The 24,190-nt window shown below is 46.3% G+C and overlaps 1 protein-coding gene and 1 non-coding gene across 2 annotated transcripts in view; one reads left to right on the top strand and one right to left on the bottom strand.

Moving 5' to 3' along the window:
• The window catches only part of EHD4 (EH domain containing 4), an 84,921-nt gene that overhangs the window by 14,969 nt on the left and 45,762 nt on the right, over positions 1–24,190 (bottom strand). Inside the window, exon 4 of the mRNA XM_061157488.1 lies at positions 4,845–5,257. Within this exon, the coding sequence (XP_061013471.1) occupies positions 4,845–5,257 (413 nt within the window). The remainder of the gene's footprint in view (positions 1–4,844; positions 5,258–24,190) is intronic.
• LOC133067543 (small nucleolar RNA SNORA72) lies at positions 5,414–5,545 on the top strand. The gene has a single exon (XR_009695326.1). It is a non-coding gene; the product is annotated as a small nucleolar RNA SNORA72 (small nucleolar RNA).

Below are 24,190 nucleotides of genomic sequence, written 5' to 3'. Positions count from 1 at the left end.
CCATGGAATCTGGACACTGGTGAGCGATGTGGAGTCAGTCAGGCTGGGAAACATGGTTCTGCACTGGACAACCTCAGGGTTGCCCAGGTTTAATATTACCTGATGGAGATCTGCACCTTTGCAGGCCCAGCTGGAAACCTGCATAGAACATTTAACCTCTGAGGATTAGCACATTTTAAAAGTGGGTTTATTATGATATAAAAACTTCAGTTCATAAACTGAAGACCCAGAAGATGAACCCATGATGAAGTAAGTGTGAGGCTTCAAGATGCAGCTGATTGGCTCCCACTTGTGTTCCTTATTCTGTTGAAATCAAAGCCGGGACCAATAGCAGATGTGATTCTGAAGAGCCTTAAAGGGGATGCGAGGGGCCCACCCAGTCATCTGAGTCAGTCTTCAAAGAGATAGGCTCCCCTGTGTATGTGGACTCAAGCTACTGACACACCCCCAGTAGCTTGAGGCTGCTGACTGAGCTATTTTTAAACACTGCCTGGAAGACTATGCATCAAAGAGAGAGCTACCAGCCATTGTAGAATGACTCTTACATAACTCAGCTCGGGTCCACGTGGCGAATTTCAAAATGTCTAATTTCTCCCCCAGAAGGAATGGGCGGTACATCAGGCTGGAAAGCTCAGTCCTCCAGGCCACACATGATGAAGAGGAGAACACGCTTTGAAGATGAAACTAAATTCCACAGAACTATACTAAATGCACCAAATCACTGACCTCTCCTTTCCTTTCTCATTTTTAGTTTGTTCCTTCCTCAAATGTTGACTCATTTTTTTACTGAACAAAGGTCTCCAAGTGGGTGGAAACCTTTCCTATTCATGAGCAGTGTATTTATAAAAGGTGGGGTGCTAGAGTAAACTTGCCTTGCTTTTTACCTTTGTGCATTTATCCCACAAACTACTATGATTTGGAGTTTGAACCTTATTTCATTAAAAAAAATTTTTTTTACAGTGACCAATTTTTTCAAGTCTTTATTGAATTTGTTATGATATTGTTTCTCTTTTATGCTTGGTTTTTGGTTGCCAGGCACGGGGGATCTTACCTCCCCAGCCAGGGATCGAACCTGCACCCCCTCCATTGGAAGGCAGTCTTAACTACTGGATCACCAGGAAAATCCCTGAACTTTATTTAACTTGGCTATTTTAATGATACTGAATAAAAGTAAATTCTTATTTTCTAAACCTCTGGTGGGGGCTTTCTCCAAACAGATTACTCTAAAAAATCATGAAATGAAACTTGACTAGCATCTGAGATTATGAACAGTCTTCAAAGAAAGATGTCTACTGATATCATAAGATATATACTCTTCGAGGCTAACCAAAAAACCCACTCTAAAGATTTCCTGTTCCTTGAAATAAAGGACTGGGGGAAAAATGTAAATAGAAAAAAGTAGGGAAATCATTAAATTTCAAGAGATCTTTAGTTAAGAGTGCCATTTTTCATATTATGGAAAATGTCATATTTATGATACTTTGATTATTGCAGAACTCAGCAGGACATTAATAATGCCATTTCTGGCTTTTATTTCTGGATGGGCCACAAATTCTACCTAATTATGGTGGTCTATAAATAGACACATTCCACCCACCAACTCAGAGCTTCCCTGGTGGCTCAGTGGTAAAGAATCTGCCTGTAATGCAGGAGACGCAGGTTCAATCCCTGGGAAGAGGCCCTGGAGAAGGAAATGGCAACTCACTCCAGTATTCTTGCCTAGGAAACCCCATGGACAGAGGAGACTGGCAGGCTACAGTCCATGGGGTCACAAAAGAGTCGGACACAACTTAGCAACTAAACAACAATATACCAATGCAGATCTGACACCTGCCAGGTGATATCTGGAAACTTATCCTTCGCATGCTTTCAAAATCACAGCTTGACAAACTTCTAAACTTTGTAGGGTTTATGTGGATGGAGAATATTATAGAATAATCAGAATGACAGATTAATGCAGAAAGCAAGGGCATGGTAAAGACCAACAGATGCTGTCCATGCTGCACTTCAGGTGAATGCTTTCTGGACCAGGGGTTCAGGCCCACTGGAGTTTGAATCTATAACTCCAGGCTGGGAAGTCTTGGGTAAGTAAGGTCACCTTTCTGAGCTTTATTTCCCTTGTATGAGAAATGAATGTCCAGCTTTGCATACTGTGGGCAGGATCAGATAAAACAACACATGCAATGCAAATCGTGGGGCTTCTAGAACATTACAGACCTTCAGTCAAGGTTGGCCTGCCAAAGGAAAACTGGATCAGGAGAAAGAGAGATGAATATATCAAAACCCAAGAGCATTTTTATGAAACAGGAACACTTCAAGGAGTAAAGCTCAGGTGACCCCTTGTCCATTTCAGCAACAAGTTCACAAATGAACATAAAACTGCAGACGGTGTATGAAGTGGATGGCACTGGTTAGTGGTCAAGGCTATTGTGCTGAGTTTAGCTTCTTCTCTGCCTGAGACGGTTTCCTGCCCCCCTGCCAGCCTGGTGCCGCCCCAGGAACACACTGGCACAGCTCAGGCTGGAAACATCCGTACTTCAAACATTTTCCTTTATGAAAAGGAACAAGCCAGATACTATTCTTAGGAAGACAAAAAAAAAAAAAAAAAAGACAAGCTTTTTTCCTAGAAGTAAGCTCAGCAATTTGACTGCCCCCTGCCCCCACCCCCCGCCTCTACACAAGGGCTTCCATTATTCCCGTGTCAGTACACACAGCCGTATTCTGTGCCTCTAAACCCAGGCCACGCCGGCCTCTTCACAGGGCCCAAGGTGCCAGGATGGCAGCAAAATCCCATGCGCTTGGCACCCCCAGTGAGCCTTTTGCCTTGTATTTATTTATATGATCAAACATAGCTGCATCTTGAGTTACCAGGCCCTCAGCAATGCCTGGTAAATTAAAAAAAAAAAAAGTCCATGGGCATTTAAAAATAGTTTAAAAGATCTTGAAATCTGCAAAGGCTATGACATCATTTACCAGCCTTGGTTATACAATCATTTTGGGTATTACACACCCTGAAGGTGGAGTTCAGTTATATCAGCCAGAAAAGAGAAAGACCACATGCCAGGGGGTCACTAACTGGGCAAAAACAGACTTCCTGCCACTGAGCCAGGGAGGGAAATCATCTCAGGAGAGCTGCAAATTAGTGGATTTACAAACCTTGCAGAACTGGAACAAAAGTGGCTGTTCCGGGAAGGAAGCAGCTTGTACCAGAAGAAAAGATAAAGAGCTGTGACTCAGGAGCACAGGTGGCTGCAGATCAGCAGAACCACAAGGGTGGAGGGTGTGAAAAAGCCTTGGGGGGAGCGGGAGGAAAGAGCAGGTCCAGGGATGATGGGCGGGGTCGCAGCCAGGAGGGATGCTGCCCTGCAGCACACCAGCATGCAGGCAGTGAAGAGGGGCTGGACAGCTGGTCACCTGCACGTCGGTCAGCCTCAGTGGAGCCCTCCCCGCTGCCCACCCCAGCCAGGTCCCTTCTCAGAGCACAGTGTCTACACCTTGGCACTCACAGCTCATCATTCTGAAGAGGGGAGTCTGGCGCCCCCTCCTTCACCTGACTAGGCTGCCCAGCCCTGGCCTAGCGTGCTGTTGACTAAAGCAGGCAAAGTAATGGTCGACTCTAGACGGCTGGCCTGTGGGCCCCCAGACCAGAGCAAAGCCACTCGTGGTGCAGCAAGAGGAAGTGGGGAGACGCAGGTTCTCTGCCATCAGAAGCTGAAGGAAAAATGAGGCCTCCTGACCAGGGATCTGGAGAGGCGGGCCCAGGACTGCTTCTAGCAGAAGGGACAAGGCCAAAGCAGAAGGCTAGACTGGAAGCCAGGAGGGCTGTCTTTCGTCCTTTGTCACTAAAGACCTCTGGTTCCCAAACTTGACTGATCATCAGAATCACCCGGGGAGCTTTACACACACACAGACACAAAGACAGACAGACACACACACACACACACACACACACACTCTACCCCCAATCAGAGGCTCTGGGGCAGGGCTTGGTAACTTACATTGTTTAAAGCTCCTGAGCAAGTCTGATGATCACTGGGACTAGATAAACTCTGGAGGCACTTGTGGTGTTAGAGGAATATCATTTTATGAAATGTACAGATAGGTTTTAAAGAACCATTTTTTTTTTTCTGTACTTTTTCTTAGAGGAGTCACATGCTCCCCTCTCTTCAGAGGCACAGCAAAACAGACTATGCTGGTAACACTTGAGGGTGGCCCAGCAGCTGCAGGCACAGGCTCCTGGGGCTGCTAAAAGGCTCAGCCGTGAGGTTGGAGAGTGGGAACCACAGCCCAGAATGGGGATATGGTGTGCCCCCACTCGAAATGACATAGTTGGTGGGCTGGGCCAAGCCAACCTCCTGTGGCCTCTCTGCGCCCTCGTGTGACACAGGGCTCTATGCCTTAGGCACAGGGTGACAAGTGCTGGTACCTCAGCACCCCACTGGTCCCACCAATGCCACCTCTCTCTGGTCCGGCGGGTCACCTTCCTACCATCCTAATATAGCAGCAGCATCCAGGTGGTGAGTGCACGCATTTCCCCGAGTGCCGGGTGCTACGTCAAGCACTCTGCAAGCCAGGTCACACTAAACCCTCCCAAGCATCCTGGGATGTGCTCTTACTAGTTCCATTTTATAGGTTGAGTCAGGCTTGGAAAGGAGTCATTTGCCCAAGATCACAGAGGGAGGAGCCAGAATCTAAAGAAGATACTGACTGTCAGGCTTGCTTCAAGGCCCTTCCACGTCCTGTTCCCTGAGGCTCCTGGAGTAGAACCTCCGCCTATTTTCCCTTACAGAGGTGTGTGTGGGAAGAGTCCCTGCCCAGGCTGCTGCTGGGGGTCTCCAGCTTACCTTGGCCAGCCGCGCTCGCTTGATGAGGTCGTTGAGTTTGCGCACTGCCGCCTTCTGGGGAAGGCTCTGGATGTCTCTGAACAGGTCCTGGGCCTCGGCCTCGAAGAGCCTTCGGTTGTCAGTGTTCTGCAGGGGCTGCGTCCAGAAGGAGCCGATGTAGACGCGTAGCACCTCAGGCGTGTTGATGACCTTGCCCAGGGACCACATGAGGGCCCCGTAGACTCGCATCAGCTGTTGCGTGTCCACTTGGTCGGCCTTGTTCAGCACCACACGGATCTTGTCGTCCTGGCCCCGGAAGGCCTTGATGGCCTCTGAGAACTCATCCGAGATGTCCAGTTTGTGAGCATCGAAGAGCAGGATAATCCTGTCCACCCGCTCAGCGAACCACTGAAGGACCTGACAGAAGTCATACCCTGTGGGGAGGGAAGGGGCAGGTCAGTGTGGCCGCCTGCTGCAGGGGACGTGCTGGCAGCGGGCTCAGAACCACCCGGGTCTCCAGCAGCTGCCAAGGAGAGTGCCCCGTCTTCAAGCTGGAGGAAGGGGAGGACTCATGATATGAAAATTGTTTCCTGTGAATATTCTCGCTGTTCTGATTTTGTAATAATCAGGGCAGGCTAAACATTCGCTATATTAAGACCATGCATGTGTCCCCAGACCTAGTTCTTTGCCTAGGTCTGGTTTTATAAATGCTGGTGATAAACCAAGTCTGATTTACATGACTTATCTTGTGTGGGAATTGTCTGTGACTCTAGGTACCTGATCAACCTTGAGAAATGGTAGCACAGCTAGTGTGATAATTTTTGAAAATAACCATTGCTAGTTTGATGAATACCAGTTGCCATTAAATGAGTTGTAAAAATTAAAAAAAAAAAAAAAAAAGAAAGAAAATTGTTTCAAATGGGGCCCTCTGGGCTGGATGCATCAAGTTAACACTGGGGATGCTGGAAGTCCTTGCATGGGCAGTAACGGGATATTGTGGTCACTCTGATTGGGCAATGCTTGCTTCCACATCTGTAGTTTCTTTTAGCCCCCAGGAGTCTCTTGTTTCACCTAGTACCATCTTTTAGTTTAATGGCAAAATTGAGTAATGGCCCTGAAAAAATACAGGCCTTGGGGTCAAAAGCTCTCAATTTCTACCAAAGTCTCACTTTTCTGAAAGTACCAGGGCTGGAGAAGGAAGAAACCTAGTGGCCACCTGAAGTCTCATGGAGTGTGCAGGAAGTACCACAAAAGAGAAATTTCCATCTATCTAAATTTTTAAGAGTGTTAAGGAGATCAAAGGTTGACCTGGCCAAAACTGTGACCTATATTTATCATTTGGACTATTTATATCTTAAGTATGTTGTAAATATTTTTAAAATTGTGTTTCACAGCCATTCCATGAAATGGTCTCTTGCCAATTTCTTTCTAAAAATGACCAGACCCATGACAATTCTGTTTATTTTACTTTGGCTGTGTACCAACACACTCCAAATCACACCCAAATCAACACTCCTCTCGGCTTGTGGTCAAGGCTTTTGAGCATTTCCCAGGGAGGCAAGTCCCATGAGAAGCAAACAGAAGGGGCCAGTCTCCCGGGCTTATTTTTATTCTCAAGTCTGATTAGCTCTAGAATCAAGCCTCAAAGCAGTGCAATCAGAACCCAAAAGGGCTATTTCCTGATCCTACTTTTCACGCTCTTGCCTCTTTTTTTTAGATCTGGAAAACTTCCAAACACATATAATAGTCTAGAAAATAATGTGATGAACATTGACATACCCACCTTGTACCTTTAAGAAATTTTCACTTGACCTTCTTAGCTTCAAATACTTAAAAGAAAAATTGAAGTGTAGTTTATTTAAATAACAAAATATCACATAGCAATGAGGGTGAACTAGATTTTCACTTGTCAACACAGGCAAATCTCACACACAAAAAAATCAGTTTCAAAAGGACATGTATAGCATCATAACATTCACTTACAATGTTAAAAAACAAAGCACCACTCAACAACCTATGGATATGTACTACAGCTTGAATACAAACATGTTACATGAGATTGCGGATGCTGGCTGATTCTGGGGATGGAGGAAGTGAGGAATCTAAAGTAGATGAGTGCCTAAAGGAGGATGAGCTATTAGACAGAAATAAAGGGGGTCCATGGACTAAAGTTTCCATGAATTGAAGAACAGGTGTAAGAGGAGTAACTGAGCAAGCAAACTGGATTCAGATACATTTAAACAGGGACTTCCCTGGTAGTCCAGTGGTTGGCAATCCGCCTTCTCATGCAAGGGAGCGGGGTTCAATCCCTAGTCGGGGAACTAAAATCCTACATGCCACAGGGCAATTAAGCCCAGGGGCCACAACTAGAGAACCTCACGAGAAAACCTCATGAGCTGCAACTACGGAGCCCACGCACCACAGCTAGAGAAAGCCCTATGTGCCACAGTGAAGATCCAGCACAGCCAAAACTTAAAAAAATAAAAACATACATTTAAATAAAGAAAACGTTCATGAAAGTGCTGAAGCCCCCCATGACCCCCTCCCCAAGCCCCGTCCTCAACCTCCGCCCCAGAGGAAACCACAGACCCTGGATGCAGGGCTTTATGTCACCGCGCATGTGCGTATGCTGCCAGCTCAGGCCTTTCACTTCTCTTTTCCGTCTCACTGAGGGGCTCCCTGATTCCCTGGGGGAAAGGAGACCAAAGGCGGTTCCCAGAATGTGGGCTAGAGTTTTTCATTGCTGTCAGCAGCCAGTTTAGATCAGAGGAAAATCAAAGACCTATGGAACAGGTCATAGAGTAGGGTATGAAGATTCTGAGTTAAGATTTCACTTGATTCTGTCCCTATGAGGCTAGAGCAAACCTCCTCCTAAGGTAATGTGGGTTCTGTCATTCGAGACTGGCCTGTGCACCATAAAGCCCAGATCCTGGGTAGGAGATGCTCAGCTAATGAAAGACGGCGCTGTTCCCTGGGGGCCGGGACGACGTTCTGAAGCCACTCACTGAAGGCCCTGTGTGTGGATTTACTTTTCCAACAGGGAGGATAAACTTGTCTCTCCGACCCAATGCCTCTCTCATTTGGTAACTGAAGGTTCATAAACAGATTGAAGAAAAGGCTGTGTCCGGCATGCACACTGGGGAGGACACCAGTTGTCCTTTGCTGAATGCTCTTCCTGTTGGATGGGGGTTAGCATGGGTTCCTTGGGTACCACAGATGCTGAAGGTGTGGTGGACAGTCTCTTGTACCACTCGTTAGCAGGCTGGGGTACAGATAGGTGATTTAGAATCAGACAATCATCTCCTGGGCTTCCCAGGTGGTGCTACTGATAAAGAACACGCCTGCCAATGCAGGAGATGCAAGAGACACGGGTTCAATCCCTGGGTTGAGAAGATCCCCTGGTGGAGGGCACGGCAACCCACTCCAGTACTCTTGCCTGGAGAATCCCCATGGACAGAGGAGCCTGGTGGGCTATGATCCATGGAGTTGCAAAGAGTTGGACACGAGTGAGGTGACTTAGCATGCATGTAATCCTCTCCTACCAGAGGATGGTGTTGAATCTTAAGGGAATGACACAAAGACACAGGGAAAATGAGAATTTATTTATGGCAGAGATGGCTGAATTTAGACGGTGATAGGGGCTTCCTAACCTAGTTTCTGAGCCCAGCTCTCTGTCTTCCTATCCATTCTGTGAACAGCCTGATTTTCTGAAAAACTCTTTTTCTGCTCAAGTTAGTCAGCTTCTTTGGTTTGCTACCAAGGACCATAATTGGTAAATAATCTATCCCCACATTTGAATATTTCCAAACTATGGATGCTTTTACAACCAATGCCAAAAGAAACTTGCCACACCCATAGCTGTCACCTCCTCTGTATGAGAGCACCGTGTAAATTCAGCCATGCAGACACATCTCTCTTCCTCCATGGGCCACCTGGGTTGATTGGTTGGCCTCTACAGTAACATGTGTGTTTCAACTTTAACTTGGGTTCCTAAAAGTTATTTTAAAAAAGACTTCATTTCAATGCTTCAGTGAAATAAAAAGTTACTGGGAACAGAGCTGCCAGATCTAAGTGTGCTAAAGTGAAGCCAGTACTCACCTCTGGAGGAACAGCTGAATGTCTGTATTCTTTTGTTTTAAAGTCATGATGAAAAGCTTGGTAAGGATTAAGCCGCATGGGTAGGTAGAACTGCTTTGCTTGTCATTAAGAGGTGTAAAAGAATGGCTTGTCACAGGTTAGGCAACACAATCAAAGGTGAAAAAAAATCACTGTCTCAGAAGAAAGCAAAGAATTGTCAAAGCTGGGAGAAGTTGGTCTGCTCAATTTTTTCCTCACATGCAGTTGTTATCATTATTTTACCATTTTTAAGTGTACAGTTCAGTGGCATTAAGTGCATTCATATTCTTGTGAAACATCACAACCATCCATCTCCAGAACTCTTTTTTCACCTTCCCAAACTGCAACTGTGCCCACTAAACAATAACTGTTGATCCCTTCCTCCCTCTTCTGGGCTCCCAGAGCCCTTTGCTTGTTCTCCTATCAAATGACTTTACACAGTGGATTATAACCCGACGGATGTTCAGGGTTCTGTCAATAGATAACAAATTCTTTAACCGTAGGGACCACATCTTCCTCACAGTGGCACAAGTCAGTGATTATCAAAAGTGTGGGCTCTGCACTCAGGCTGCCTGGGATTCTAATCCTACCTCTGTCACTTACTAATTTTGTGACCTGGGGCATGCTGCTTTCTCTCTCTGTGTCTCATTTTCTCATCTGTAAAATGGGGCTAATAATGGTATCCATATACTTCACGGGGCTGTGGAGTACATAGGTGAAGCATTTAGAATCATCTTGGAAGCTGGAAAGTTCTCTAAAATGTTATGACCTGGTTATTTAAAAAAACCTTGAATCCAATTCCCAGTGCCTGGTGGGGGCAAAATAAAAGATTTGCTGAAAGATTTCTGGCTGGGGTGAAGTACAGCCTGCAGCCATGGAGAAAACAAATTTCCCTAATTAAATTGGGTAAAGGTGACAATGCAGTGATGCTCAAGCCACGTGAGAGAATCAGTGCTCAGAAGATAGCTGATAGAGTATACTGATTGAGCAGAGACTGCTTGTATTTTATTAATAGAGCCAGCGAACTTTCTTTCCTTGCTTGTGAAACAGAGGGAGTTCTGCCATGTTGGCCTTAAAGACCCCGCATGCCAATTCACTTCTGTCAAGTCCAACCCTATGGACTGGAGTGGGTTGCCATCCATTCCTCCGGGGGTTCTTCCCAACCCAGGGACTGAACCTGTGTCCTCTTATGTCTTCTCCACTGGCAGGCGGGTTTTAACCACTAGTGCTACATGAGAAGCCCCTCAAAGACCCTGGGTTACTCCTAAAACAAGGCAATGATTCCGGCTGCAGGATCCTCCTTGGCTTAGCGAAGTCCTGTGCACACCTGTGCTGGCCAGGACAGCTCAGGGCAAACCTTCATGCTCAGCAGGGGGACAGCAATGAACTCCCCCAGAGGTTCTGTCACAGAGGGCGGTCAGGGACCTGTCACCCCTAGAGTGAGCCACGCTAGACTAAGTAGGTCTGTGACAACATTACCCCTTAAAACAACGCTGAGGGCCAGTGGCCCTCAGACTGAGCATGCCCTCAGCTGCTGTTTTGTTTGGCCTCCAGGGTGTCCTTATGCTCTGAGCTCACTGCCTTTGGTCTGGACAGCACTGTCCAGCTGGTGCCCACTTTTGAGTGGAAACACAACAGCTCAGACTCTGCCTTAGAGACCCAACTGTGCCCTCCAGCCCTCCTGGGCTCCTGAGGGGCACTCCTAGCTGCCATCCCCCCCACCCCCCAAAGAACTGCATGGAATTACTTCACAGGCACCTCCCACCTGGTCTGGGAATGTCTGAGGGTGGGGGCCTCCCTATCCTGCCCCTCCAGCCCAGAAGGGTGCTTGCCAACACAGCCCTCAGGAGTGCTTCCTGATGTATTCTGTGGGAAAACATTCAGTATTCCCTTTTTATTTTTTGGCCACACCATATGGCTTGCAGAATCTTAGTTCCCTGACCAGGGATGAAACCTAGGCCCTGTGCAGTGAAAGTGCAGAATCCTAACCATTGGATTGCCAGGGAATTCCCCTAAACTTCCCTGCCTTAAACAATTTCTCAAACATGTCTCTTTGGAAATCAAAAGCACACTAAACATCCTGGAATTAGTAAGACATATCAAAGACAAAAATTTTTTTAATGGATTAATAAATAATTATCAAGTTCCTAGGATGTGCTTGGAATTGCTGCTGAGGGACATGCTGCCATAAAATTGAGGCTGCTAGCTTTCCCCAGAATGGCCCCAAACTGGAAATAATCCACATGTCCTTTGGTGGGTGGGTGGCTAAACAGTGGAATACTATTCAGTGATAAATGGATGGGCTACTGACGCATGCAGCCACACGGATGAATCTCAGAAACATGCCAAGTGGGAGAAGCCAGGCATTAAAGAACACGTAACTGTACGATTCCATTTACGCTAAATTCTAGAACAGACAAAGCTAAGGTCCAGTGACAGAGAGCAGATGAGGGGTTGCCTGGGACTGAAGATGGGACTGGGACTGACCACAGAGTGCCAAAAGCAAAGAAGGAACTTCTCAGGGTGATCTAAAGTTTCTGTTTCTAGAAGATGGTGGTGGTTACACAAGAAACACGAGTACATGAGTAAATCTGCAAATTCATCAAAACTCAGCAAGCTGTACAATTAGAGTGAGTGCATTGTAATGTACTGTACTTCAATAAAACTGACTTAAAAAGTAAAAACAAATAAGAAAGAAAAAGAAAGGATGGACAGAAGGCTGGAAAGAAGAAAGAAAAGGAGAAAGAAAGGGGGAAGGGAAAAAAGGAAAAAAATCCAAGGTTGCTGAACTTGCTTGAAGATATTCATCTCCACACACTGCTGAGTGGACCAGGAAGTTGAAATCTGTTCAAGGGAACTATGTCAAGAATCTGGCCATGTACGGAGTTGGATTTAGCAATAGTTCCAACAGTCTTACCCACAAAGGTTAATGTAAAATTTGGCTTGTCCACTGAAACTTTGAGAGTTGTGGATTTCACAGTGTCTTGCCCCATGGCCAAGGTGCTTAAAGTCTTTCACTGTGACAGACCAGGGACGAGAATGCTCTGAGTTTATGAGAATCGGTTCCAGCTGCACAGAATGCAATAAGGACCAGGGCACACGTAGGTCTGGGCCTGTGTGTGCACACCCCCAGGCGAGCATGCCTGTGGGTGTAGGGTATATACGTGCACATGTATGAGTGTGTGTGGAGAGCATAAAATTCAATATAATAATAGAACTGTACCCACGGTACTCAATATATTTTAAATATGTTATGAGTCAATTATATATAGGGGCTTCCCAGGTGGTGCAGTTAGTAAAGAATCACCTGCCAATGAAGAAGATGCAAGAGACGCAGGTTTGATCCCTGGGTCAGGAAGATCCCCTGGAGGATGAAACGGCAACCCACTCCAGTACTCTTGCCTGGAAAATTCCAGAGGAGCCTGAAGGGCTATAGTCTATGGGGACTATAGAGTTGCAAGAATTGGACATGATTGAGCACATCCACAGATGTAGAAACCGAGGCTTAATGATGTAAGACACCTGCCCAAGGTTACAAAACTAGAAGGTAGTGGAACCTGAACTAAAATCAGGCGCCTAGAGGAGATGTGGAGATGACAGACATTTCAATTCTGCAAGACGTTCCAATGGAACTTGTAACAGTCTGGAACAAAACAGAGCTGTAATCAGCTCAATTGTTTAAAAGTACAGCTTCTCTTTTTGTAAAAGGACCCCACAGCTATATGGCTTTCAGAGCTTGGAAAGAGATTTTGTCCTGTGGAAGATCCCAGCTTGGCATTCCTGGTTCCACGTTCTGGGAACAAGGAGGAGACAGGAAGGAAGGGGCCCTTTCCACCCAATCAGGGGGCTTCCGTCACAGCCCTGTGGAGGCCGTGGTCTCCGTCCTTGCTGAAAAGCCTCACCAGGAAATGGCATCTGAGGTCAGGACAGTGGCCCCAGGCTCAGGTAAACACAGGGCGGGGACCCCAAGGAAGCAAATTTGACTGATTATTTTTAATAGCACAACAGAAAAAAATGCTTCAGTTACTTCCCAAAGCCAAGTTTTCTATTACGTGAGTTTTAATCAAGATGTGTGGCAGGGGGATCGGGATGGGGAACACATGTAAATTCATGGCTGATTCATGTCAATGTATGACAAAAACCACTACAATATTGTAAAGTAATTAGCCTCCAACTAATAAAAATAAATGAAAAAAAAAAAAAAAAAAAGATGTGTGTCAATGAAAGAATGCAAGATAATGGTTCTCTCTGCCCTTGCCACTAGTGCCACTCTTGGGGTGGATAAGGCCCCCTGAGCAGCCGGCCAAGTCCCAGGACTCTGCCCAGACCTTCCCTTCCGCCTGGAGCACCTTCCCTCTCTCCCGTCTCCATCTACCCATGTCCCCAGGAGGCTTCCCCCACCCAAGCAGAGCAGCATGTCCCTGCCTCCCTAGAGGGTCTGTTCTCTGCCACAGCCCGTGCTCTAGATGAGACTGTCATCATCATGTCTGGAGACCAAAAGCCCACTGCAGCACACCTAACACTACCTAAAACCATTCCCCTGTGGTCTATTCTTCCAGCACCAGTGGTTTTTCTTTTGGAGCACTGACTCTCTATAATGATGTATTTATTTGGTGATTATGTGACAGAAACCCTGAAGGGAAACTTCACCCCTCATCTGTTCACCACTGTACACCCAGGATCCACCACTGAACAGAGTAGGTGCTCAGTAAATCTAGTTTGTGCTAAGTCGCTTCAGTCAGGTCTTACTCTTTGGGACCCCATGGACTGTGGCCCACTGGGGTCCTCTGTCCATGGCACTCTTCAGACAAGAATACTGAAGTGGGTCACCACGTCCTTCTCCAGGGGATCCATTTATTCCCCCCAAAATTAAACCCAAAACTATCGTATGATCCTGCAATCCTACTCCTGGGTATCCATCCAGAAGAATTTAAAACTGGGATCTTAAAGAGATGTTAGCACTCTCATATTTACTGCAGCATAATCCCCAGTAGCTAAGATGTGCAAACAACCTAAAAACCCATTGGCAGATGAATGAATAAAGAAAATGCCGTGTGTATATACACCGGAATATATATGTGACAAGGGTGAACCCTGAGAACATTATACCAAGGGAAATAAGCCAGTCACAGAAGGACAGATACTGCATTATTTCACTTTAAAACAGTCAGACTTGGAATCATAGCGTGGACTGGTGACTGCCAGGGGCTGGGTGAGGGGAAACTGCTAAGCAAAGGGCATAAAGCTTCAGTTATTGCCTAGCAAAAGTGAAAGCTGCTCAGTTGGTTCCGATTCTAGGCAACCCCATGGACTATATACAGTCCATGGAATTCTCCAGGCCAGAATACTGGAGTGGGTAGCCTTTCCCTTCTCCAGAGGATCTTCCCAACCTAAGCATTGAACCCAGATCTCCTGCACTGCAGGCGGATTCTTTACCAGCTGAGCCACAAGGAAAGATGAGTACATTCTAGAGAATTGCTATACAACCCTGTCTGTAGTTAACAATACTGTACACCTAAAAATTTAAGAGGGTAGATCACATGGTAAGTGTTCTTACCACAGTAAAATAAAATAAATTTGGTTTAATGAAGTATATTGCCTTAAATAAGAAGTATAACAATTTTTAGCAAGTCCAAGGGTATAGTTGCTTAAATAGTGCTGTGAGTGTCTTAAAAAAGGGCTGTTACTAATTATAGGGAGTACAAATCATCTCAAAATAAACATCAGTTATCTAAGGGGTCACTCAAGTATTAAATATATATTTTTAAAAATAGTCACTTCAGTTAACAATACAGCTCCTTCAATTAAACATGTGCAAAGAGTCCTTGTATTGTTTTCAGGACGAGTTTACTTCACAACTGGAAAAGGCTGTTTCTGAAAACGTTACTGGGGTTAGATGCAGAGTGACTGCTATAAATAAAGAATTGCAAAAAATATTTACTGAGCTCTCTCAACATTCCTGCACTGTCAGGAGAGCTTCACATGAATATCATCCCCCGTAATCCTCACAGCAACCCGGTGAAGCATGTACTATTATTATCTCCCTTTTACAGGGGCTTCTCTGGTAGCTCACATGGTGAAGAATTTGCCTACTATGCAAGAGACCTTGGTTTGATTCTTGGGTTGGGAAGATCCCCAGAGGAGGGAATGGCAGCCCACTGCAGTATTCTTACCTGAAAAATCCCATGGACAGAGGAGCCTGTTCATGGGGTCACACTCAGACACGACTGAGCAACTAATGTGTTCATGTTTACAGGTAAGGATATAGAGAGTCAGAGAGGTTAAACAACTTACCCAGTGTCATATAGCTATCTCCCAGGGGTGCCAGAATTCAAACCCAGGGATGCCAATCCCAAAGCCTGCAATTATACCCACTGCACCGTGTATACACCAGAATGGTGGGATTAAAGGTGGTTTTTGGTCTTTTTGGTCTTCTAAAAAGTAGTTTTTAAGGGTTTTGTGATGAAAATATATTATTTTTGTAATAAGAAAAAAATAAACATGGACAAAATTACTGGTTCATATATGACTGGGCTAGCAATATCATTTAGGAGGGTGTTCCCTTCCTTCTGTACTGGTGTTTACAAAACTAGGGTCTGGATTTCTAGCACTTTCCAGCTTATCGCCATCTCAGGAAACCCGGGGAGTGAAGTGATGCCTTTGTAAATACACAATTCCCTGTGAGCAAAGGCAGCCCCGCTTCACTGGGGTGAAGCAGCGGGGACACACTGGTGTGAAGTGAGTAGAGACAAGACACTGCTGCTGCTGCCCTCCCCACCTCGCTTCTTTTCTCTAGCGGGCTTCCTCCTCCTCCCAGCTGACCAGACACACAGTTAGGCTGGGTGGGATAGGGGTGAAGGGGTGTGGGCGGGTCCAGGCTCCTGCTGGGTGTTGGGGGAGCTGATATTAAACCCCTCCCTGGATCCAACAAGACTCTCCAAGAAGATGAACGCTGCAGCATCTACATCTGCATGCTTGTGCTGTGCTATCATTTCCAACTCTCTGCAACCCCATGGACTGCAGCCCGCCAGGCTCCTCTGTCCATGGGATTCTCCAGGCAAGAATACTGGAGTGGATAGCCATTTCCTGCTCCAGGGGAACTTCCCAAACCAAGGACTGAACCTGAGGCTCCTGCGTCTTCTGCACTGGCAGGCGGGTTCTTTACCACTGAGCCGTCAGTGGAGCCCCTACATCTGCATATAGCAGTCAGCTTTTTGAGGAGGTTCAATGTGTATCCCCCTCAGTTTTCAGATGTTAATGGTCACCTCTTGGAGAATGTTAATTGGCTACAAGAACAGCCCCATAGTTATAGAGTTCTTGACCTCCCTGTGCCTGGTCTGGCCACTAAACGCACCACTATTTAAATTAATAGTGGACCAAGGACTGAGCATGTCCTGAGATGGGCTTGGTGTTGTTTATCCCCCACTCCTCTCCCTTTGGGATTTAGTCCAATACCTTGTGAATTTATTTTTTGTGCCTGTTTCCTCTTAAAATAAACAAGCTAGCCCCACAGCCTGTCTCTCCTTCCTATGGAGGATGTTGTAAAGATAACGATGAGGCAGACAGTGCTGTGTGACCCCAAAGATCCCAGACATCATGGAATCACAGCACATGGGTGGACAGGAAACAGAGAAATGCTCCACTTGAACTGTCAGCACAGCGAACGAGGCTTCTCCTGGTCATGTGACCAAATCAAAGGGAAAATTGGGTTTCATATTTCACTTTCCATTCCAGGTTAAAAATTAGGTTAAGAAGCAGATCTGAGCCCTAGGGAAAGACAGCAGTAGTGCATGCCATTGGAGGCTCTTTGCTGGAGAGAGAAATTGGTGAAAATCTATTAAGAAAAATCTACATGTCTTGGAGCTTGGTTCAGCTGCTTCACTGTGCCTGCCATCAGTTTCTGTATCTATCAGATGGGTCAGATGCTCAATATGGATTCCTTCAAATCATAAAGATATATATGATGGTTCTGAATATTAAGCTTTTCTGAAACAAAAAATCAGATTCTCAGGAAAATCAATTTACTGCCTGTATAGAAGGTAGCATCAAGTTCTAGTATCAGCATAAGAATGTGAAACCATCTGGATGGTTACAGGACTAACCTCGGGGATAAGGGGTTAGTGACTCTACAGTGGGTTAGGTTAGGTTACAGTGAGGTTACAGTGACTAACTCTCGGGGATAAGATGAACAAGTAACGTGTTTCATGTTATTACATTCATTTCACCGGACTCATGTGCTGTGGCATTGTGGGGCTGATTTGAAGGTCCTTGCATGTTTCCATAGCGGCAGTTAGTTGCCCTTCAAGAGTAATTTGTCATTTAATTCCAAACACCTCTAGGCTGAAATAAATTAACAGAAGAAAAGTCACAGAATTTGAGATTTTCAAGGATACTGAAGAAGTCATCAGGTTCAACCTTCTAATACTATAATTAATAGAATTCAGGAATTGAGTGTCACGCACACGGAAGCTGTCCCTTCCTCATCCTCAAGTGGGCTTTGTGTACCTCAGGTGAGAAGGTCTCGCACAATATGTCTATAAATCAGGCAGTTTGTACTTGTCCTGGGTTTTCTTGAGGCAAAATGCCAATGGTATACAGACTCCACCCAAGGATGATGAGGCCAAATATTTACAAGACTTCCACCTTGATAATGCATCTTGTCATTTCTGTGGTTCAGAAGGACAAAGAGACAATGTTTCTTCACGTCATAATTTTCCACAGAGAAATGTTAAACCCAGGGGGTGACAACTTTGGATCAACAAATGACTTGCAGTGTGACCTCTCCCCTCAACCCCTGCCCTGCCCTGTTCCTTTTAAACATTCCCAGCGTTGAGTGAGTGTTCTGTGAACATTTGGACAACAGCCAGTCATGAAGAACAGCTCCAGCAACTAAGCTATCAGATAACCCACGCCAAAAGCCAAACCATTATAGTTATTTCTGGATTTATGTCACAGATAGAAAGACAGAGCAAGCCAGTGGGGACCATATTAGTAGTACTGTTAGTGGCTCAGTCATGTCTGACTCTTTGTGACCCCATGGACTGTAGCCCGCCAGGCTCCTCTGTCCATGGAATTCTCCAGGCAAGAATACTGGAATGAGTTGCCTTTTCCTTATCCAAGGGATTTTCCCAGCCCAGGGATCTAACCTGGGTCTCCCACACTGCAGGCAGATTCTTTACTATCTGAGCCACCAGGAAGATACACCTATTTTATTAAATCAGAGTTCGTGTATTTAATAGTTATCAACAGTATTTCAAAATGGTCAAATATTTCCAGAAAGGAACTTCTTTGAGAAAATTTGTAAATATGAAATATGCCATCCACCTAGCAGACAATGCAAAGATAAAGCGAAGATGAAAACAAAAATTGGTATTGCCCTAAACTGGGGAGGATGTGTGGAAGCAGGCACTTTTGTAATTGTTGGCCACAATGTAAACAGGCACACCTTCTAGAGAGGCATTTGGGCAGCAGTTAACACAGTAAAAAGACCACAGTTCCTTTTGATTCAGTAATGCCACTGCTGGGAGTGTATCTTACAGTTCCAAGATTGCACAGACTGTATATACTTGCACTCTATACGCAAAGCTGTCTGTATTCTGTGGCACTGTGTGTAACAGTGAAAGATTAGAAACAGCCTCAATGCCATCAATCCAAAGGACACCAGCTATTAATTCTGGCACAGCTCTATGATGGAATATGAAGGACATGGCTCTAAGGCTCCAACATGGATGTGCTCCAAGATTCACTAAGTAGAAAAGTCTTAGGGTGGAACAGTGAGCAAAGGACCCTCCCACTCAGAGGAAGAGGCTGCGGCTCCTCTTTCTAGGAGAGGACCTGGGGATGTGGCTGCGACAGATGTTCTTCACCATTTAACTTTTTGTAAATTGACTTTTTCATCCCAACATGTACACATATCTGCACAGAATGGTGGTACTTCCGAAGAGTGCTTCAGAAAGGCGACATGTGGAATAAATGGTCTGACCTGTGCTTTTAATCATGATTTGGATTCAAACAGGATGGTTTTGAGAAAGAGACAAAAAAGAATCCAGGTGAATTGGCAGTTTCCATAGGAAACTGTATCATGGCACATGTGGGAAATGTCCCCAGATACCAGAAAGGGGATTATGACAGAAAGAATTGGAAGAGTGACAAGAGCTGGGGCCCTCACCACAAGAGGACACCCCTCCGATCACTCTCTGCAGTAGGTTCCCCAACATCATGCGCAGCTACATTCTCCTCGCACTCCTTCCACAGCTCTACTGTCAAGTCCCAATGTTTCCTTTACCCTTCCCCTCCTTTTTCAGGTCCCTGGAAGCGCAAGGTACTTGTCTGCCTAAGTCCCAGGACTCAGCCACCACCCAGCTGACCAGGGATTCTGGTGGGTCTTTTGGGGACCACTCCAGTTCCATGAAATGAACAAGACCACCAGTTCTTCAACACCACTCTTTATCAAATGGCTTGTACATGTTATGTCACTTCATCTTTAAACAACTGGAGTGGGGGGGTTCCTCACTTTACACAGGTATAAACTGAGGCTCAGAGGGTCCCACAGTGAGGTGGGGTGCTGGGATGTGAGCTCAAGTCAGTCTCGTCCAGAGCCCACAGCAATGAAAACAAAGACTCCCTGAAAGCACCACTATTTTCAGTGCGTTTCCACTACATGCTTCAGAGCTAATGCCTATGGAGCACTTGAGTATTTGCATGATTATTCAGTTCTAACTCTGTGAGGGAAAGCACTTCTCCCATTTTATAGAGCAGGAAACTAAGTCTCACAAAGATAGAATAACATGCCCAGGTCACCCAGCTGGTCAGTGCCAGAGCCAGGGAAATGGAAAAAGTCCCAGGCTGGTGTTTACTGCTTTTCCGCTTAGAATCCTGCAATTACAATCTACCTCTCCTACTCTCCAGCCCCCATAGGGACACAGTGACAGGGGAGAGACCTTTTGCCACACATAACATTAGGGATGAAGTCTGTATAACAAGAATGTCCCTATTATAGCAGCGATGTTACTGAATATTTGAAAATACAAATAAGTCTTTAAAAAATCTGTTTTTTTTTTCTAGATAGGCAGATGACATCACCCTAATGGCAGAAACTGAAAATCAGCTAAAGAGCCTCTTGATGAAGATGAAAGAGGAGAGTGAAAAAGCTGACTTAAAACTCAACATTCAAAAAACTAAGATCATGGCATCTGGCCTCATCACTTCATGGCAAATAAAGGGGGAAAAAATGGGAACAGTGAGAGACTTTATTTTCTTGGGCTCCAAAATCACTGCAGACAGTGATTGCAGCCATGAAATTAAAAGATGCTTGCTCCTTGGAAGAAAAGCTATGACAAACCTAGCCAGCATATTAAAAAGTAGAGACATCACTTTGCCGACAAAGGTCCGTCTAGTCAAAGCTGTGGTTTTTCCAGTAGTCATGTATAGATGTTGAGAGTTGGACCATAAAGAAGGCTGAGTGCTGAAGAATTGATGCTTTTGAACTGTTGGAGAAGACTCTTGAGAGTCCCCTGGATAGCAAGGAGATCAGACCAGTCAATCCTAAAGGAAATCAATCCTGAATATTCATTGGAAGGACTGATGCTAAAGCTGCAGCTCCAATACTTTGGCCACCTGATGTGAAGAGCTGACTCACTGGAAAAGATCCTGATGCTGGGAAAGACTGAGGATAGGAGGAGAAGGGGGTGACAGAGGATGAAATGGTTGGATGGCATCACTGATTCAATGGACATGAGTTTGAGCAAACTCCGGGAGATGGTGAAGGACAGGGAAGCCTGGTGTGCTGCAGTCTGTGGGGTAGCAAAGAGTCAGACACGAATGAGTGACTGAACAACAACAAAGTTTTCTCTGGAGGTTCCTAAAAATTTTAACTTCCATAGAAGTCTGGGATAGTTTAGGGGTGCTCCTACGTGGAGTAAAGGAGCAGGCAGAGGACAGCAGCGTTAGGCCAGAGTTCCTATCAGATGCTCATGAGCCAAGAGTCACCCAGTGACCTGGTGATCACTGGGAAGTAAAGCTACCTCTGCTCCCTAAGTCCTCACCTGGGAGGATGCTGGTTGGTCACAAAGCCTTGCCCAGTGCTGTGCTGCCTCTCACCCCACCCAGAGACCACCCCGCACCTTTTGCATCCTCAGCCCTGTCCTTTCACACTGGTGACAGAGATGTGGAACAGAGCTCAAGTCCATTTTGGTAGGTTTTCCAAGCTTGTGACTATTCACTTGGTTTGGGGGTGGCAAAGCACAAAGGAGGGGCTTCCCAAGTGACTCAGTGGTACAGAATCTGCCTGCAAGGCAGCAAACTCACGGATTTGATCCTTGGGTTGGGAGGATCCCCTGGAGAAGGAAATGGCAACCCACTCCAGTATTCTTGCCTGGGCAATCCCATGGACAGAGGAGCCTTTCGGGCTACAGTCCAAGGGGTCACAGTCGGACAGGACTTATTGATCAGCAAAGCATATAGGAGGCGGCAGGCTCAGTGATACCCCAGAATCCTCAAAACGGGGACCTCCTATACCAGAAGGCCTGGACATGCAGGTTTTTTGGGTCCCACATCAGATGCCCCCAGTTGTACTTGAGGCTGGGAAATAGTCTCTTAACAAGTTCCCTGGAGCCTTAGAATCACAGCTCTAGGCTTCAGTGCATCATTTACATGGCAGAAGTGGGGCAGAGGGCAGAGGGCACCTGGGTGTGACAGAAGAAACGAAAGGACCAGCCTGGCATCGAGAGAAGAGCAAACCAGCCGAACAAAGCCACAGAAACCAAGTGGCAGAGCCAGGCTGGCCTGTGACTGCTGGGGACGAGAGCCGCTGGCCGTTCACAGGGATTCTTCCGGGCACTCAGAGAAGGCTGAAAGAGATAATCCTTCTGTTCTCAAAATAAAATCTACATGCTTCCCTAAGGCCAGCAGCTTCTACCAGCAGGCCCTCCAACCGCACTGCTTATGCCTCCAGGCCACTCCCTAGCCTCCAGCCTTCCCTGACCTGCCGGCTCCAGCTCCATTTGGTCTTTGCCTGCAGTCCCCTTCTCCCAACTCTCCGCCGGGCTAGTCCCTCCGTTCTGTGGGTCCGAGCCAAAATGCTCCCTCCTCAGAGACACCTCCCCTCACTACCCATCTAAAGTAGGACCACCTCTGCTGTGAGACTCTGCAATTGCTTCCTTCAAGTCTTCATGTCACCTCCATTTGTTCTGCATTTTATCTGCCATCCATCTACGCCAACCCCCCTCTCTACCCTCTATGCTTCAGGAAGCAGCGGCAGGTTCTATCTTGGTGCTGGTAAGACGAAGCCACCTGACACATGGTACGTGGGGACACGGTGGGCCAAGAGGGCCTAGCAGAGCATGGAGCAGGGTGGACATTCCACATAAGGAAGCCTCTTCCCCTTCCCACTGTCCCTTGGATGAGAACGCAGGGCAGTGTGTACTATATTTCCTAAAGGCTACGATCAAAAAACACTAAAGGAAAAAAACCCAGGAGGTTTGGTGTGTGTGGGGGGATGTGCCGATTACATGGGAACATGCCCCATGTGGTACCCTCCCCCAGTGCTGTCTTCTCAGTGTGTGTGAGACAGACAGACAGACTGGCAGGTGTGTTTCCCAGTTTATGTCATTGGCCTCTATGGTTAACAGCCCATCTGAGGGTTGACTGGGCTTGGCTGGGTGGTCTCGATTGGAGTTTGTCATGAGGTGAAAGTCAGACAGCAGCTGGGGCTGACGACCAGAAGGCTCAGCTGGACTGGTCATTCACAACGGCTTTGCTCCCATCTCAGCTGGGCCAGTTGGAGGCAGTCTGAGCCTCTTGGCCACCCGTGTGACTAGCTTGGGCTTCCCACACAGTGTGGTGGTCTCAAGGCAGCTGGATTTCTTAGTGGTTGGCTTCTCCAGAACACACATGCCAAGAGCTCTAGGTGGAAACTTCAGGGCTTCTTACGACTTAGGAGGTCATAAAGCATCACTTCCGCTGAATTCTACTGATCACAAAGTGAGCCAGAGGTCATTCCAGATTCAGGGGCATGAATACTGGAAGGCACAGGTGGGAAGGTATTGGTTGGCAGTGGTGGGAGCAAAAGGCATCTTTTGAGACCAGTTACCACATTTGCTGTTAAACTGTGGTCTTAACCTCTGTGTGCCTCAGTCTTCTCTCCTATAGAAGCGGATAACAGTTCCTATCTCACAGAACTTTTTCGAGCAGCAAATGAGTTTAAAAAATATGGAAAATACTTAACAATGCACCATGTGTCAGCTATTATCACTACTCACAAGAGTAAGGAGCAAATCTTTTCTCTGATTAATCTCTGTGTCCCAAGGTCTATGAAATATTTTATGATCATGAGTTGCTCTCTGTGTGAAGAGAAGTACCCAATCTCCACTAAAAAAAAAAAAGTTGTTTTTCATTTAAACACCTAGGTAGGTTTAAAGTTTGGCTAAAAGTATCCCTTTCTCAAGATCAAGTATGCATTTAAAATATCGACAAAAAGTAAAAATATCTTGCTGGGCTTGGCGAATGCCATTCTGAGTCACGGCGATGACGTGCTCACTTTAGGGGCAGAGGCAGCCACACGCGTAGTGTGGAATTTCCCGTGGCACCGGCGGAAACGGAGCCCCGAATGTGTTTGTCAGCAAACTTCCCCCAAACAAAAAGAAACCAGGATTTCCTGCTGGAGGCCCAAGAAACAAATGATGTCCAGGACTTCACAACCCAACCTCAGACTGGCCTCAGCTCTGGCCAGAAAACAGGATCTGCCAACAAATTATCAGTGGTCAGCCCCAGGCCCTGGGGATGCACACTTTTCTATTGTTGCCAAATTCCAACAAAGCTCAGAGACAAGTCATTGAGCTCAAGCTCTAAATATGAAAATGGCTTCACGATCTGAGCCTGTGGGCCTATGTTCTACTCTACAGAATTCTCTTCCATGTCATCCTCTACCGCATACCCCTCAGTGTTTCCATTCAGCCTCCAGGATAAACCCAGCCACCAGACACACACACTCTACCACACGCACAACTCACATTACTTTAAAGGGCCCTGAGCTCAGACATCTTCCCGTTCTTACAGCCTCTTCCTGCTGTCTGGAAGGACATAACAACAGTAAGGGCAGACAGGTTATCTGTCCATTGATTGTGCACCAGATAGGTACTGTGGTAAGAGTGCCACATCACCTCACTTTATCCTCAACCCATCCTGAAAGGCCCCGATTTTGCTGGTTGGTGAACTCACCTGGAGTCCATATGATCAAGAAGAGCTGCTTCATA

This window comes from Dama dama, chromosome 12 (genome assembly GCF_033118175.1).
Source record: "Dama dama isolate Ldn47 chromosome 12, ASM3311817v1, whole genome shotgun sequence".
In the NCBI taxonomy this organism is placed as follows: Eukaryota; Metazoa; Chordata; class Mammalia; order Artiodactyla; family Cervidae; genus Dama; species Dama dama.
Note: the sequence above shows the minus strand (reverse complement) of the source record. Positions and strands in the feature narration are given on the sequence as shown.